A 16,773-nucleotide genomic window follows, 5' to 3' on the forward strand; every position below is an offset into this window, starting at 1 on the left:
GGCAGGGGGAGGAAACAGGAATTACATGGTTGAATAGGGCAGCCTCTGCCAGCACAAACAAGTAGAAAATTCATCACATGAAATCAAACAAAGCCCTGTTGCCTTGCAAACAGTGGAACCCCTTGGATCGCTGCCTCCTGCAAACATCTGCATTAGGGAAACCACACCTCTCATTACTGCAAGGATGTGGTTTCTCTGTGAAATTCTTCAGGATGTTCAGACAAAACAGAAGGCTGAAGGTTTTTTGGGGGGACTTCTCCCCATAGTTTCTATGCTGGCACTGTTTGAAGTTATTGCCTGTACTGAGCACTGGAATGAGAGGAAAAGATTTTTGGCTCAGTTTTTCACATCAGGTCACATGATTGCCTGACAACCTTCCAGGCTAATGGTCACTGTAATCCAAACAAATGCCTTTTTCACAGGAGAGTTCTTCAGCACACATAACACTGCAACAGTGTACAAAGAACCACCATGGTAAGGCAGCACTTTCTTAGGCCTGATGACTGCAAACAGCATCACTGTATGCACTGCACTGTGAGGCACCTTATTCCAAGCCCTGATCATCTCAGCTTTTCCCTCAGATCAGCAACTCCAGCTCCTCCTGGTTTCACTAATGGTTCTCATAAGGTAACCAGTCAAGTGTCTAGGGATTTCCCAGGATTTTTTTAATGCTATGAGTAATCACACTGGCTTCTTCCTGAGAATTTTTTTGAAGTCAGCAGTAAGGATGCTGAGAAACATAAGAATATTCCATAGAAAAAGCTGAAATAAAGTTCGCATTATATGAGATTTTCCTATTAGTTTTTACCTCGATATGGGCCAGAGCATCTGTCAGATCTTGGTAACACTTGTGAATCTCCTCAGCATCTCTCAGCCTCTCACCCCGTAATCTGGTCATTTCCAACAGCTCCTCCCAAGAGTTCCTTCAAGGAAGAATGGGGAAAAGATCCATGTAAAACACTTTAACTAGGAATAAAGGAGACCAACACTCTGAATAAAGACTGAAAACAAAACCTGTTCTTGCTTAGTTTTTAGTTATTGCCTTTAAATTCTGTTGGAGTGATTCTCTGAATGGCAGCATGTCTCTCACGCTGCTCTGTCCTCCTGTCTGCTCTGGGAACTTAAAGAAATGGTCCTATTTAAGAGTTTCCCCCTCAATTGCACTTTTCAGGTTTTATATGCAGTACTTGGAGGACTGAGTCATAGAATCATAGAATATCCTGAGTTAGAGGGGACCCACAGGAATCATTGAAGTCCAACTCCTGGCCCTGCACAGAACACCCCAAAAATTCCAAACACTTTTTGAACTGTCAGGGTGATGTGACTGCTTCCCTGGGGAGCTTGTTCCAGTGTCCAACCACCTCTGGGAGAAAAACCTTTTCCTAATATCCAACTTAAACCTCCCCTGACTCAGCTTCAGGCCATTCCCTTGGTCCTGTCACTGGTCACCAGAGAGGAGATCAACATCTGACCCTCCTCTTCCCCTTACAAGAAAGTTGCAGACTGCAGTGAGGTCTCTCCTTAGTCTTCTCTTCTCCAGGCTGACCTGACCAAGTGACCTCAGCCAGTCCTACCATGGTTTCCTCTCCAGACCCTTCACCCTCCTTGTGGCCCTCCTTTGGACACTCTCTAATAGCTTAATGTCTTTCTTATATTGTGGTGACCACAGCTGCCTGCAGACACACTTCTCCTTTGGGCCAGTTTGGACTGATGCCAGAGTTAAGGAGCTCAGAGCATCTCAATGTTATTCTGCAGAACAGCCATGGGATCCAAACTCTAAAATAATAAGCAAATAGAAAGCATCTAAACTCTGAGTCTTTCAGCTGGTGATCCCATTCCAAAGGGCAAAGGAAGTTCACCTTGTAAAGCACCTCCAAAGCAATTTACAGGAACCCAAAACAGCAAGTAGATGATGCTTATTTTTAAATGTGGCTGGAAGCAACTCTCCATCAGTGAACTAAACACAAAGTTTGCAATTAGAGAATCAGGAGGACATGCCTTATCCTTTCCTAGTTTCTTCCTCCTCCTCGAGAGCAAATGGGAAGGACAAAGCATTTTAGACCTAACACAAGGCTCCTACCTTAGTTGTTTCTGCATCTGTCGAATTTCCCAGGACTCAGAATAGCCCTGGTTCAGCAAGTTGTCTGCCAGCTCCTGGAAAGCCACAACTCTTTTCCCAGCTGCTTCCAACTGGAGTCGAAATGTGTCGTATTTGGCACAAAGTTGCTTTAGAAGGGAAAACAAGAATAAGGAGGAAACCCCTTTTGAGTGCTTTCTTTTTCCAAACATACCTGATCATCTATCAAAGCACAGCCAAAAGGCAGCTAATAAACTGATAATACTTAGAGATGGAGAAACTGCTGAGAATTACTGGATTCTACCTTCAAAGACCATGAGGAGCTGCAAACTTAACAAAACATGAGGTTTGTGATGCAGATGGGTGGCAGAAACATTATTACTGGGGATAGAAACAAACATTCTATGTGCAATGAATTTCAATCATAAAATGATGTGGTTTTACTTAATGAATGCAAATGTGTATTCAGTACTATAAATAGATAATGTGGTCTGATTTTAAGGTTTAGGACAAGCTATTTTGAAATAAATTATGAAAATGAAGATTCTGAATGGCTAGTGATTTGTAACAGGCTGACATTAGATTGGTTTCTATGCCATGTGGGGAGGTATACCTAGAGAGATCCTTGTATTAGCAATCACAATTAAAAAAAAAAGAAAGAAAAAAAAAAACCAAGAAAAAAACCTAAATGGATACCGTACTGAATTATCTACTTATTAAAAATAGAAAAGATTTGCTACACTCTGAAGGTGTAAACATTTTAGCATGCAGCTGTTTCAGACAGCTCATGGTAACAGGATGCAATGATGCCTCTTCTTCAATCCTTCCTATCCACTTCACCTTTTTCTCTTCCCATCTTCCTGTTATTTATACTTATTTCTTACTCTGCCTTCTAAGTTTTCAAGGACAACCTTAGTGTCTGTTTACAGTCTCACTACATACAGTTTATTTGATTTTTTTATGTTACTCAAAAAACTCACCAAAACATGTTCATAATCATTTCCATAGTCTTCAGAGCTGGCTGTTTGTTTCTGCTGAGTGATCCAGTCTTCCAGATCTTCATATTCTCTTAGAAACTCATGCAAGACAAGAGTTTCATCGAGCTTCTTCCCTCTATTGGGGGAAGGAGACAAGATGATTAATAATGTAAGAGAAGGGCAATCAGTAACTTCCTTCCAATGAATCCCCAAAACCTTTCACCATCAGGATCATTCTCCATATGAAAGAGTGACTGTTTCTGAGATTTGGAAATTATGGCTGTAGGATGCCAGCTGTCAGCCAGGTCATGCTCATGTCATATAGCTGAATTTCCCAGAAGAGCACTGTGCCTATCTGAGCTCTCCCTCTGCTCTGTTTTTGATTTTGGTTGGGATTTTTTGTTAGTGCTTTTGCTGTGCTTTTTCCATCCCATGAGAAAGAATACCCTTTATTTTTATCCTGATCTGTCCTGATCTGTCTTTCTAAAGATAATTGAATTGCTTGTGAAAATGAGAAGGAAATATTTCCTGAGTATCAGGAAAGCAGATGCTGTGAAAGCCTTGGAAGTAATTCTCATATTGCCTGTTTGGCAGAATTGCTCCAACCTGTTACATATTTCCAATGGTCTAGATTATTTTATGATTCAGCCAGACATGTTACAGGGCTTCCACAGAAAAAAAACCAAAAAACAAAAAACCACCAAAAAATCCCATCAATTTTCCATCTGCTAGCCTGCCATTGTGCAAATATTCCAGGAAAGAAGAACCTGGCTTCCCAGTTTGAGTCACAAATGCTCATCACAAGAAATGTAATTTGTCAGGAGTCCAGCCCAAGGAGAACACAGACCAGAGGTGCAAACTAGAGCACCAATAAGGCACCACAAGACCCAAGTTAACATTTAGAAAGAATGAAAACAAAACATTTCTGTGTTCAACACACAGGAGTGTTCTGATATTTCTAGATGATTTATTTATCTGAAATTTTCATTAATAGTTTTTTTAATAGATGTTTTTACCTTTTAATCTGTAAACAAGATTAAAAATGAAAGGTAAAATAACAGCATTTTCTTTAGGTTTAATTATTCTAGTATTCAGATTAATTTATTTGTTATTCTACTTGCAGAGCCCTCTTCCTTTTCTACGTGAAATTTTTGTGAGGGAAAAATCTAAGTCGTTCAGACATTTTTTCCTTTCTGAAAACAAACTAGAAATGTTAAAACTCTTTGTTCAAGCCAACCTTCTGTTGTTAATATTTTGCTGTAATAATAACTGAAAGTGAAATTAAATGTTAATTATTACTCGAAGAATAAAAGCCTTCCTGTACTAGCAGAGTCACTGGGCATATAAATAAGTGTATCCATTATTGTCTCCCTTACAGTATGTAAAAATCAAGTAATTTTTAAGTAAGATTCAGGAAACATTCTAAAAGTAATTTCTCCTATTGATAGCAGATTCTAAATACCACAAATGCAAGTCAGAATCTGGTACCTCAAGTCACTTTACAGGAGGATGAAATTTATAGGTGTCAAATTCTTACTATGTAGCAAAACTCCTTGAATAAATTGTAGAGGCCTTGTTTAGTAAAATGAAAAGCTCATAAATGCACAGAATTACAATACAGAAACAAGAAATCTCCTAAATAATTGAAAAAAGGAGTTAACATAATTTAATTATGAAATCATAAAAGTAAAATAAAATTAATAGCAGCAGCATTTTAATTGCAATTAATAACTTATTTATAATATAATGACTATAAATTCCAGTGAAGTAACTGGAGATATCCTCTATTGATTTCAGTGGGCTTTGAATCTAATCTAGGATCTAAGGGGGAGTTCTGGTTTATACCTTGCTGCTGCTAGCTCCTGTAACTCCTGGAGTCTTGAATGGACTTGTTCCTTTGGTGCATCAACCTCAACGCAGGTGGAGCCCACAAGAGGAAGAGTTTGGGCACTTTCACTCAGTTCTTTCAACAAATCTTGGTAAATGGCAATCTCATGCTCCAGTGCCTGACAAAGAAAAACAGTGAATTGAGAGTCAGTTGTCTCAGAGAGCCACTCTTTGTGAACAGCCAGTGGTGTAGTGATTGAAAAATAAATACTTCCTGGATTAATACTTTATCTGTATCTTTGATTTTAGGAAAAAATTACAAGGCTTCTGCATGCAACTGTTGAAACTGAAAAGCAGAAGAATATGAGAATATTCAGAATATTCACCACCCTGCTTTTCCCCCAAACTATATTTTAGCAGCCAGGTTAGTAAACTGCACTGATCTCTTCTGTCAATCTAACCATATGTAGACATACATCAATGCAAAATCTTGTAGATGTCTGGGCCAAACTCAGCTACCAATGAGACAAACAATTTTATGACTGCAGAGAGACCAAAGATCAGGCTAGCCTGCAGAACTTAAGCAGAGAAAGACCTTATGTTTCTTGATGAGTTTCAGGGTTCCATCTTCGTCTTTACCGTAGTCCTTGCTCGTCACAAATGGATATTTCTCTGCTATCCAAGCCTCCAGGTCTGAAGTATTCATTAAGAACTATCAGTTAAAGAGAAAACAAATGAGCTTCAACTTTCAAAACATTCATGACTTTTTTTTTTTTTTTTTACCTAATAAATTCTAAATAGATGGTGCACTGTAAGGCCTACTGTAATGTTTTATTAAATATTTAATTCACTTTTCTCTGTAAAATCGTAAAATAATGAAGGGGTCACAGATGGAAGACTTCAGTCCAGGATAACTCAGTGTATATCATCAGTGGAACATTTCTCCTCCCTCTGCCTGGGAAATTCAAATCACTATAAAAATCAGGCTTCATGAAGTCTACAGTACTGGCAAGTGTTTTCATATATAGAGGAAATAATGGCCAGATGATCAAATACCCCAGGGAACATACTTTAGCTGGGCCTGTGAACTCCATGCAAATGTTTTTGTCTGCAAAAGTTCATATGCTATCTGAATAACTGCACTCCTACATGACCCACTGTTAACAGAAAGTTGGGATTATCAGTATAAATATTTGCATGTAATTTTTTATTTAATTTTTAAACAGGCTAAGCACAGAGCTCCAGGAGCCTATAGAAAAGAATAAAGCCAAAATCCCTAACTTGCTCTGAGAGTGAATGAATGTTATCTGTTCCTCAGTATCATTTTATTGCCTGGGAAATTGTTGCGTGTAACAGGTAAAGAATGGATAGCACAAGAAATCCCCTCTTTTCTGATTTCCATGTCAAAACTCTCCAGTATGAAGGGCCAACTGAGGACTCATTACATTAATAAGTCACAGTCTGAGACTGTAAAGACATAGAGAAAGGAGATGCTAGGATAAATGTGTGCTCTGTGCACATCCGTACGGGATGGGTGTGGAACACAAGGGAAAGCTGTAGAGCAGCAGGTTGAGAGTGGGGGCTGCATTCAGCTGTGCAATCCAGACCTCCACTCCCATGAGCCTGGCCTCCAGCAGCTGAAGAGAATACCAGCCCCAGCAAAGCTATTTTTTAAATTCACTTTAACACTTTGGTCCTCGTTTGTCTAAAGAAGCTGCTGTGTAAGCTCTTTGCTTTAATTTGTACCTCCTGGAAGCCAACTGAGTGCTGCAGCTGCTTCATCCTTTCCTCACAGGACTTCTCCAAGCCCTGCCAGGCAGTCACAAGCTCCTGGCATTTCTCACTTATTTTCTGAGCTGATGGGTGCTGTTCTACAATCATTGCCTTTCCTTTATCCAGGACCCGCTGGACTTGCTGTTTGTGGGCGTTCACTTCTGCCTGCAGTTCCTGGAAATGAGATAAAAGAAAAAATAAGAATAAAGGAAGATATGTGAGGACAAGTAAATTCTGTGTGCTCCTAATCCTGAGCAAAACTGGCAGCTGGTGACAGTGGGCAGAGTACAGCCAGTGGACACCAGGACTGTCTTATTTCTACCACACCTGCAGCCTCAGTCACTGGTGCCAGCCCCACTCACATCATGCTCTGCTCTTGGTCCTGCCATTGAGGGAGGAGGGAAGGATGTGTAAGGAAGCAGCATACATCCCTGAAATGCCTGAACTTCCCTACACCAAAGCCCCCTCTTTACCATGCTCTTGCCCCTTCCCCTGTCCAGCAGCCAGGGAGATTTGGGAGATGGGGCAGATCATAGGATGAGACACAAAGCTGGGGGAATCAGAAAAACTGTTGAGCTGGTGATGGAAATTAAAATATCCAAGATGATGAAGGGGCTGGAGTATGATGCAAAGACATTGTCATCAGTACCACGAGAACTATTGGACTGCTTCTCCATAAATCTTCCCCACCAGTCTTATAACCACTCTCATGAAACTTGCAATAAAGGTGCTGCAAAATCCAGCACTGCTTGTGGTGCAGGACAGCTGAGGTGTCCCTCTGGCTGTGAGGAACTGATGCAAAGAATCAAATTCCCTAGAAATCAGTATTAACCTGTCCTTATAAATACAGTGTCTGTAGCTTGTTCAGATAATTTTAAAATCTATAGAGATTTAAGATAATTGTTAAATGCCTGTTATATGCTCTCCAAGAAAATCCAGTATGCACAAGTTTCAAGGTTGACTGTATAATGAAGCCATAAGCATAAAACTACAACAGTTTTACTTAGTTTACTCTTCTTTTTTTCTATTAAGTGTCAAATACACTAGTTTTTTATCCTGTTTTAATGGGAAGAGCTATGCAATTTCTCGGTAATACTCCATAACATGACAAATTTTGCAGTTCTCACAGGAATGTTGTGTTTGTTCTAAAAATCTGCTGATTTGTGTCAATCCACTGAACCGTTTTAGCTGGGCTAGAGCTGGGATCAGTGCATGCACTCGTTGGAAGCTTTGACTGTGCAGGTGCAAGTCTGCAAGCTGAGGTGAAGTGCAGTGTGTCACCATGCTATAAAGCACTCGATTAAAGGAGTTACCTTGTGCTTTTGCAAGAGGTTTTGAGCCACATCCAAGGACTTCCCGCAGTGGGTGGAATGGGCAATGGGCAGGCGCTCCTTGATCCAGCTCAGCTCCATGTCGTGGTAATGGTAGAACTCATAAAGATCCACAGCAGCTTCCAGCAGCTTACGCCTCTCGTAAAGAGGTGCTTGCAAAGACTCAAACCTAGGGGTCATCCATTAAATACATGTTAGAACAAAGCTTTATCCTCACTCTGCCAAGGGAACTAGGCTACAACACCATCATGAAGATTTCAAAACACTGGACACCTCTTTGCAATTAAATTTCAATGGTTAGTACTGGCTGCACGCACAAGGATCCCTTGGCAAGCAGACCTATATGATAACACTAAATGTATGCAGAGAAAAAAAATTTACATTTTAAAGTTCTAGGCTTGTTCTGTGATTTCTTGAATGCTGGATCACTGTACCTCTTACAAGCAGTGGACAACCTGTGGATAAGAAAAGGACTGGAGCATGAGTGCAGGTGTCAAGGAGCAATGTTCACTCATAAAGGTTGAGGTGGGTCAACAGGCAGCTGTGTAGGTGCAGACCAAAGCATAGTTGTGCTCCAGCTCAGAGGAGAAATTATTCCTGAGTATGGGTTAAACTTAATCAATCAAGAGAATTTTTTAGAAGGTAGAATAAAAAATGTTGTTTGTCACAAGAGGTGGGTGAGAAAAAAATGAGAGGGACATCACACCTTTTCAGATATTTCTGTGTTTCATCCAGGATCCTCTGGGAGTCAAAGTGATTGGTGGCCATTTTTCTTGCATGAGATACAATGGCATTCATTTTCTCTGCCAGCTCACGTGTCTCATTTTCCAGCTGCCTGTGCTGCTTGAGCAGATCACGGCTGGAGCGCAAGTCATGGCCTGTCTCAGACTCCTGAAGAACTTTCTCAATTTTTTCTATCTTCTTTTTGGCATCCTGCCAGCAAAAGATTACAGCACACTCATATTGTCCTTTCAACAACATTTTCTTTCACTCACTCCCTCCTATGACAGCTTCCCGGACACAATTTTTAAATCCAATTGTCCTTTCTTGGTAATATGATGGCTGGATGTCTCTAAGAGACACCTTCTGGGAATATTTTGTTCTGTGAACTATTTTGGAGCTGTCTTCCCTCTGAAGCACTAAAGAACATCATTGAAAACAGTCTCTGAAAAATCTTCAGCAACATAATACAAAAGAGTCAAACAATCTTCAAAGACTTCAGATTGTAGCTATAACACAACAGCACTTCCATTCATAATGGCCTCAAAAGAGCTTCACAGCATATCTCTCTTTTAATAAAATTTGACTGGATGACCTTGTGCTTAATGCAGTGCCATGCCTGCAGCCCCCAGACTGCTCCAGGCAAGCAGCTATGTTGGCACTGCATGATCCCTACAGAATTTGGGTTGTTTTCCCAGCACAGGATGGCCACACAGATGGAGTGTTGAGCCAGAGTTCAACAACCTGATGCTTTGCTGGCACTGTTATCGTGCTCATAGCTTTGAAGGGAGCTTGGAGAGCACAATATTGGGGTTTCTTTCCTAGGACTGGAGACAAAATGAAGACCTTAAAAACCTATCTGGACAGTATTCTCTTTTATGTGGTGCCCACCCAATAGAGGAACCTGGCTCCTAGGCTATTCCTGCCCTCTGTTCCTCACGACTTCCTGACCTGCAGCAGTTCCATGAGCTGTTCCTGCTGTCCAGCTTGTCTCAGCTTGTCACCTCGCTCGATCATCTTGCCATACAATTCCCTCCACTTCTTTTGAAGCTCTGACATCTTCTCCTGGACAGAATCTGCAGCGTAGTGGTTGCCTTGAATCAGCTGATTTCCTTTCTGGAGAAACACAGTATGTCACATTATTAGCAGACCAGCACCTATGAATTTTGGTACAAGATGGAAAACTTAGCTCCAACTCTTCCTTCACCTTTATCAGTGTTGCAAAGTGCTCCTCATTAGCCAACATTTCCCTTTCAGCAGCCTCATGCCACTTCAGCTTGCGTAGAACATTTGTTGGATCACGATAAGATTCGTCTGATGCAATCTTGTACTTCTCTGCCATCCATATCAAAAGCTCAGCAGCATCACGGTTAAACTCCTTACAGAAAAAAAAACAAACAACACAGGATTAAATTAATTTAACTAATAAAGTATGATCTTGAACTATAGGTGAGGTTTTAAGCCATCATAATATCTCTTGGTCCCTTTTTTACCACATTTACTAATCTGTTGCCCATAATTTTTGGCGAAGGTTTGCATCATTGATACAATATTTTAACCAGAAGAGGACCAATCCTCCAGTAAATCTTTGTTTCTCAGCATAGAAAAGTAGATTTAGTGCAAAAACTTAGATTAACTGTACTAAGTTATTAAGGCCCAGAACAACAGTAAATTTTGAGTAGAATAAACTTAACCAGTAGACAAAGCATTATGTTGATATTTTTCATTCAGAATCTAAATTTAAAAAAAAATTCTATGGTTATAGCTTTGTAGGTTTTATCATCAGTGCATCACCTGCTCCCTGGAGAACAAAACTCTGTCCCACAGACAAAGAGAAAGTGAGATGCAGTAGGAATGCTCAGCAGTTTGAATTGTTTGTTTGGGGTTTTTTTGAGTCTCTTATTAAGACAAGGGGTAAAATTCAAAATTCATGGATGCCTGACCAAATCTGCAGTACCAGTTACCTGTAGTTGTAGGGAATCCAGCAGCCTCTGTTTTCTCTTGGCATTGCTTTGTATCAGCTGCTCCCACCTTCTCCACAGAGTGGCCATTCTCTCTTCAATACTACCAAAACAAACAGGAAATCCAATGCTGTACTAATGTTGGTTCCCCTTACTAATGCTGCAGCCATGACTGTGATATAAATGTAATTTAGTTTCTACAGCTTTGTTGACAGGAGAAGGGATATATGGCCCTGTCCCATCATCATGATGGGCTCACCAGGAGAGCAGGAATTGCTTGCCAGCTGCTCTGGCTTTTCCTCTTGTATGGCTGTGTCACATTACTGAATTGCAGTCGTACACTGGAACACAGACCTCCCTCTGCCCTGAATATTCTATAGTATTGTTATATCAGTCATAATTAACTAACAACTTCCTCTTTGGTGTAAGTGCAATGAGGCTTTGGAATGGCTTTCCAATGGTAGCAATGCTGGCTTTCTTGACAGTTCTTAAGACATTATCACTTATCATCACAAGAACATGGTCTTCTGATCTGAGAGGTCCATTCTAACCCTCTATTTCTAGTTCTTGTTTGAAAAGTGTCCCCTTACTAGATCCTAGTGGCTCTAGCACAGAAAAAGGAATTACAGGCAACAGTTCAGCTTGGACAAAAACAAGAAGGAGCTGCTCCTGAAGTCTTCAGTAACTTTTTAAAAGCAAACTGTATTGCTAGATAAATTAAGGAATACTTTTTCTGCAGGCACTTAATGAGTTCACTTTAGGGAAGTTTTATCCCTACATGTAATTTATGGTGCAAAACAAATTATTCTAGTGTTCTGCCAAATGCCACTTTTAACCTAAAGTTCATTTGTCCCAATAGCATAGGAGTCAATATTTTGAAAAGAATTCCTTTTGACTCCCTCATCCATCAAATTGTGGATTGGAGGACAATTAATTTCTCCTCAAATAATTTTTTTAATTTCACCTGAATACACTGGATCATTTATGAAAGCTAAATAGAAAAGGAATGGGTTTGGACTCACACATGAGATGCAAAGTGCCTGCTCTCTAGCAGGTTCACCCCGTTTGCATTGAGTGCTTCCACTCGTCTCTTCAGTGCCATCAGCAGCTGTTCAAATTCCTGATGTTGCTTCAGCAGGCTTCGAACAGCATCTACATGGTCCTGCATTTGAAAAGGAAAATTTGACCAAGACTTTTCTTGCTCATAGTGTTTTTGTAGCAGTGAAAAAAAAATTTGGACCTTACTTTCCTCCTTCTCTTTCAGGTAGGAGGTACAGTGTACATTTTGCATGAGCCCAAGGATGTTCAGGGCTACAAACAAGCAGCAGGTTTGTATCATATCTGGTTTCTCTGTTCTATGTTTCCATTATGGTTCTATTTTCACCTTTTAAGAAAATCTGCATTCTAAATTTATCCCAGCACTCTGGCCCATCTAGGGATATGCAATACAAAAGAATAACTTGTAAAACTTTCTTCCATGAAGTTGATCCCAAAGTACCAATGTTTTGGATTCAGCTGAATACATAAGAGGTGATGAGAGACCACCACCTCCTTCTTCACTGATTTTGTGAATATTGTCTGCATTTTTTATTTTTTTTGCTTCATATGCTTTTATATTCTTAAATTAATAAAAGAAAAAAAAATATTTTTTTTAAAAAAGGTTTTTACTTGATAAAGAAAATTACTATGTTTAAGCTGAAAGCTTAGATTTTAATGGGTGAGTAAATTTGATATAAACCATATGACCTGTACAAACAGCAACAAATCACAACCCTAGCTGCTTTAATATATATATATATGTATGTATGTATATATCTGGTTTGGTTTTTTTTTTTTTTCTTTGGTGAAGGGCAATGAGCTTTGTTCTCATTAAGATGAGGAAGAACATGAGAATGTTAATAAGATCCTGAAAGTCTAGTTCCAAAGCATGGAAATGTTGTGATCAGAAGAATGAAGAAGCCAATCCAATAAAGCAGGTTGTTGCTCCTCCCTGGATGGGGAGAGGAAGCAGGAGAAAACAAGATTTTGGTACGTACCCCAAGGTCATCCCCCCGGAGAAAAGCCTCGTGGCCAGAGAGGGCTGCATTGATACGATCCCCCTCCCTATTGAACTTCTGCAATTCCAGCCCATCCTGCAGCCTTTTCCATCGCTTTTCCCACATTTCCTCCAGCTCTTGGTTCTCCTTGGCAAGTCTCTCCATGGTCTGGTGGACATCTCTGCTCCTGTTGTTACTGGGTTGTTGCTGGATTACTTTGCGCCCAAGCTCTTCCAGCTGCAGAAATCTTCCCAGGGTCAAAAAGAAAATGAGACCTCACTGCATGAGGGAATATGAATTCTCCTTCATCACAGCTCTTTGCTCTCTTGGCAGTGCCCATACACCAAGTTTCCATCCCTCCCTGTTATCTTTTCCCTGCAGGTTATGTTTTGCAGTCACCTTTTGTCCCTAGTGTTCAAATACATGTGAATAAAATTTCAGCATCACCTCCATGCACAGTTTATGTACAGGATTTACATGTTTCATTTTCACAGTACTGCTGTCATATCACCCCACTCTACCCACCCCGTCAGAATCTCTCTACCTTTCATTCTGAGAGCCAATTTCTATCAGCAGGTCTTGATGTTCCTTCAGCAGTTGCTCTGCAGAGCCCACGTCCAGACCCATTTCCTCACTGCTCAGCTTCTCCCGAATGCCCTCTGCCCACAGCAGGAGCCTGCGGCTGTCTTGCAGGAAGGACTGTTGGTTTTGGGCCCACTGTAGAATGTCCCTCTTCTTCTGGATCTCCATCTTGAGCTTGGCCAGGAGCCTCTCCATGTTTTCTACCTGCTCAGTGATGGCCCTGCTCTCTGCAGGGTTGGTGTCCTTGATCCTTCAATAAAATACATTCAACTTACTTAGAGCTTGAACCAGTCCTCTTTAAAAGGAATGGATTTGGATATTTAGTGTTCCATTAAAAAAAAAGTCCATTAAAAAGAATATTCCCATTGTGAATGTACAGAAAACTTAAGTAAAAAACTTTCATATTTCAAATTTGAACTCCTGTGCACAATTATTTGCTATTTTCCTACCAACACCCTTGGTTTCCCTCTTTCAGGACCTAAGTGATACCTCCACATTTTGAAGTAGATAACTAACATTAGTAGAGATTATTTTTTAGAGCCACAAACAATACTGTGGTATTCATCCTTCTACAGCTGTGAAGTCTGGAAACAAACACCTCCCCAGTCATCCAGCCACACTCAAGAGAAATCAGCTCAGTCCAGCAGGCAAGTGAGTTCTTTGGATTTCTAGAAAAAGAAACTTTAAAAGCTGCTCTTTCTCTTTATAGCCATAATTTACAGCATGATCTTAGAGAACAAGCAAAGAAGGTAAAAACAGAAAGAAGGTTCCTTACGATTTTGCAACACTCCTCAAGTATTCAATTTTCCTCTCTGTCACCAGGACCTCTCTCTCAATTGTGTACAGTTTGCGCTTGTCTGACTCCAGTCCAGCAGGCAAGTTCCCTGGTTCCAGATCCCTGAGCTGGACCATCTTGTTTTGCAGCAGCACTCCTATGCTCTGGCAGTCCTGGAGAAATGTCCTCACATCAGCCACTCCAATCAGCTCAGAGCCTTTCTCCTCCTTCAGTGTTTCCATTGATTGCCATCTTGAAGGGAGATAACAATTCATAGCCATTGTTATACATGAACTATAGCTGTTCTCTGTTCAGAAAAAGTCTTGTATAAAGATTTCATCAGGACTTAAATGGGCTGGGTGCTGGTGAACACTAGCACTCCCTCACAGCACTGAAGTTTGTATCAGTGTCTCAAACAAGGGGACCTGCTCAGGTGACCAGAACACTCTGAACATGATGCAATTAAACAGCCACGGTCAAAATCAGGACCTGACTATGCCCACTGAGCAATATGGTAGCAGGAATACATTCACAACTACTAAATACTCTTGGTGAAGTCAAACATGGTCTGATGTTCCTTTCAAGATTTGTGAAGTGTGTCCTCACCCTGATGATTAAATAACCAAATCAGGTGCAGTGCTGCAGAACTACTCTGAATACAACACTGTCACCTATGGATAAATTCATGTTATGCTTTAACATGCACACACAAAGTTCTACTGTTTGAATGGCTTGGTGTCAGGGTCCTAGGAGCCCCCCTCAGTGCTGGAGACATGGCACTGGGCTCAGGGCCAGCCCACAGCCAGCTGAGGGCTGCCCTTTTCCCCCTGCTGGCACTGTCATTAGAAGGGAAATGAATGGTCAGCCCTCCAGTTACCTCAATCAGACAATCCTCTGCTTATCAGTAACGCTCTTACCTGATGTTGATCTCTTCCATCCAGGTCTGGATCTCAAAATATTTGCTGGGACTGATCTTTTCATATTTAGCAGCTAAGTTTTCAATGTCTTCCAGCTGGCCTTTGCCTGCAGCCAGTTCCATTAAAAATCTCTAAAACGGAAAAATACAAGAACAAAGAACATGAGATTTTTCAATTTCTGTGGACACAGTTGTCAATAATCTTTTATATCCACTCATATCCCACTTTCATGGTTGGCTTCTCCCCTTGCCTGTCTGCTGACACCATGCACACCTGCACACACACCTCCTGGGTGTGCACACTACATCTGTGCACGAATGTCCCTCTCCACTGGGATGCAAGTGCACTCATGGATTTTTTCATAATTTAGTACCTTTTTAAAGTGATATAAGATAAACACAAAAGAATCCTTGTATACAAGGATGTTTGTACAGGATACAATGTTCACAGGAAGATAAAGGGTCAGAGTCACATCAGATTCAGTAATATGGCATAGTCTGCACAAAATAAATATCTGGTCTATGCATGACTTTCTAAGTTGAAAAGGCTCTCAAAACATAATTTCTCAACTTTATAATTTCTCTTAAAGTAAAATTGATTAAAAGGGGTCATCTGTGGAGGGGAAAAAGGGGTACCTGATATTTCTGCTGCATGACCTCCACATTGTCTGCTTGAGGCTGAAGAGTGCGGAAAATGTTCTCTTTATCTCTCATCCATGACTGAAATTCTTCACAAGAACTACAGAAGCGATAATATCCAATCATCTCCTCCAGAGCCTTTTTTCTGTTCTGTAACAGAGACAAAGACTTAACTCTTGTTATAATAACTCCTTACCATTTGAAGCAACAGAAAAAAGAACCTTCCATTTAAGCTGCAATACACAGGTGGCAGCTCAGTAGTTTTCCCAGACACTGCTGAAAGAGGGCAGAACATTAAATTTTAAGATCCTAATGCTTCTTTCCAGAGCAACAGTGGTTTAAAAGCATAAGAGAATAATTTGGAGAGTGCTCAGCCCCTGGACAGTAAGGAAGGCTGCTGTGCTACTTACTGCTGCTCACTGAAGACATAAAGCAGCAGTCTCTAGAATATGTAAGAGCCACATACAACATGTTTGTGTCAGTTTTTAGGGCATGATTAGATTTCATGAGTGAGTAAAGAGCAGCATATTAACAAAATGCAGGTTACAGTTTACTATTTCTGGCATCAGGCAAGGCAGCCTGGTGATTTAGGAGCTACAACAAGCAAACATTAAAGGGGGAAAAAAGGATTACACGAAAGAATCTGCTCTTCACGGACTGAAAACACTGGAATGCAAATGGAAAATTTGCCAACATAAAATCTGTTTTGAAGCTTTGTATCTGTTTTGATACAAAACTTCAACAATAATCTCAAGGTTTGAAGTCTTGCAGGAATTAACAGGATTGAGGCACATTATTAAACTGAAAAGCAGAAGTCAGCAAAGCACTTCGTTCCAATTTTCACTGCTTTGGATTTTTTCATGAACTGCACAGCAGAAGGAGATATTATACCTCAGCCATGCTCTGTAGATGTTCATAAAGTGAATCTATTTCTTCTTGAGTCTTCCAGATATTCTCTGGAAGAAAATGATCATCCAGGCTTGAGGTTCCAGTGGATGCAATTTCAGATATTGCCCAGGTTCGACTGAATGGTAGCTTAGTTGTCTTTTGGTTTAAGTCACTTGGGGCTTCCCTCTTTGTCATCTGTTAAGAAAAAATTAACAAAATCAATGGATAAGAATTTCTGATTTGGAAAAAAATATCACTTGGAAGGAAAATC

General features: G+C 40.5%; 1 protein-coding gene across 2 annotated transcripts in view; it reads right to left on the reverse strand.

The window, feature by feature from the left end:
* SPTBN5 (spectrin beta, non-erythrocytic 5) overlaps positions 1–16,773 on the reverse strand; it is an 86,892-nt gene that overhangs the window by 53,548 nt on the left and 16,571 nt on the right. For both annotated transcript variants that reach the window (XM_056493205.1, XM_056493203.1), the window contains exons 13-30: positions 16,506–16,697; positions 15,612–15,764; positions 14,977–15,107; positions 14,060–14,311; positions 13,247–13,534; positions 12,703–12,949; positions 11,689–11,828; positions 10,670–10,769; positions 9,913–10,083; positions 9,657–9,821; positions 8,692–8,918; positions 7,968–8,154; positions 6,628–6,828; positions 5,477–5,593; positions 4,900–5,060; positions 3,058–3,190; positions 2,081–2,226; positions 809–923 (exon numbers count right to left, since the gene is read on the reverse strand). In XM_056493205.1, coding sequence (XP_056349180.1) covers positions 809–923; positions 2,081–2,226; positions 3,058–3,190; positions 4,900–5,060; positions 5,477–5,593; positions 6,628–6,828; positions 7,968–8,154; positions 8,692–8,918; positions 9,657–9,821; positions 9,913–10,083; positions 10,670–10,769; positions 11,689–11,828; positions 12,703–12,949; positions 13,247–13,534; positions 14,060–14,311; positions 14,977–15,107; positions 15,612–15,764; positions 16,506–16,697 — 3,126 coding nt within the window. The remainder of the gene's footprint in view (positions 1–808; positions 924–2,080; positions 2,227–3,057; positions 3,191–4,899; positions 5,061–5,476; positions 5,594–6,627; positions 6,829–7,967; positions 8,155–8,691; positions 8,919–9,656; positions 9,822–9,912; positions 10,084–10,669; positions 10,770–11,688; positions 11,829–12,702; positions 12,950–13,246; positions 13,535–14,059; positions 14,312–14,976; positions 15,108–15,611; positions 15,765–16,505; positions 16,698–16,773) is intronic.

Source organism: Oenanthe melanoleuca, chromosome 5 (assembly GCF_029582105.1).
Source record: "Oenanthe melanoleuca isolate GR-GAL-2019-014 chromosome 5, OMel1.0, whole genome shotgun sequence".
NCBI classification, from domain to species: Eukaryota; Metazoa; Chordata; class Aves; order Passeriformes; family Muscicapidae; genus Oenanthe; species Oenanthe melanoleuca.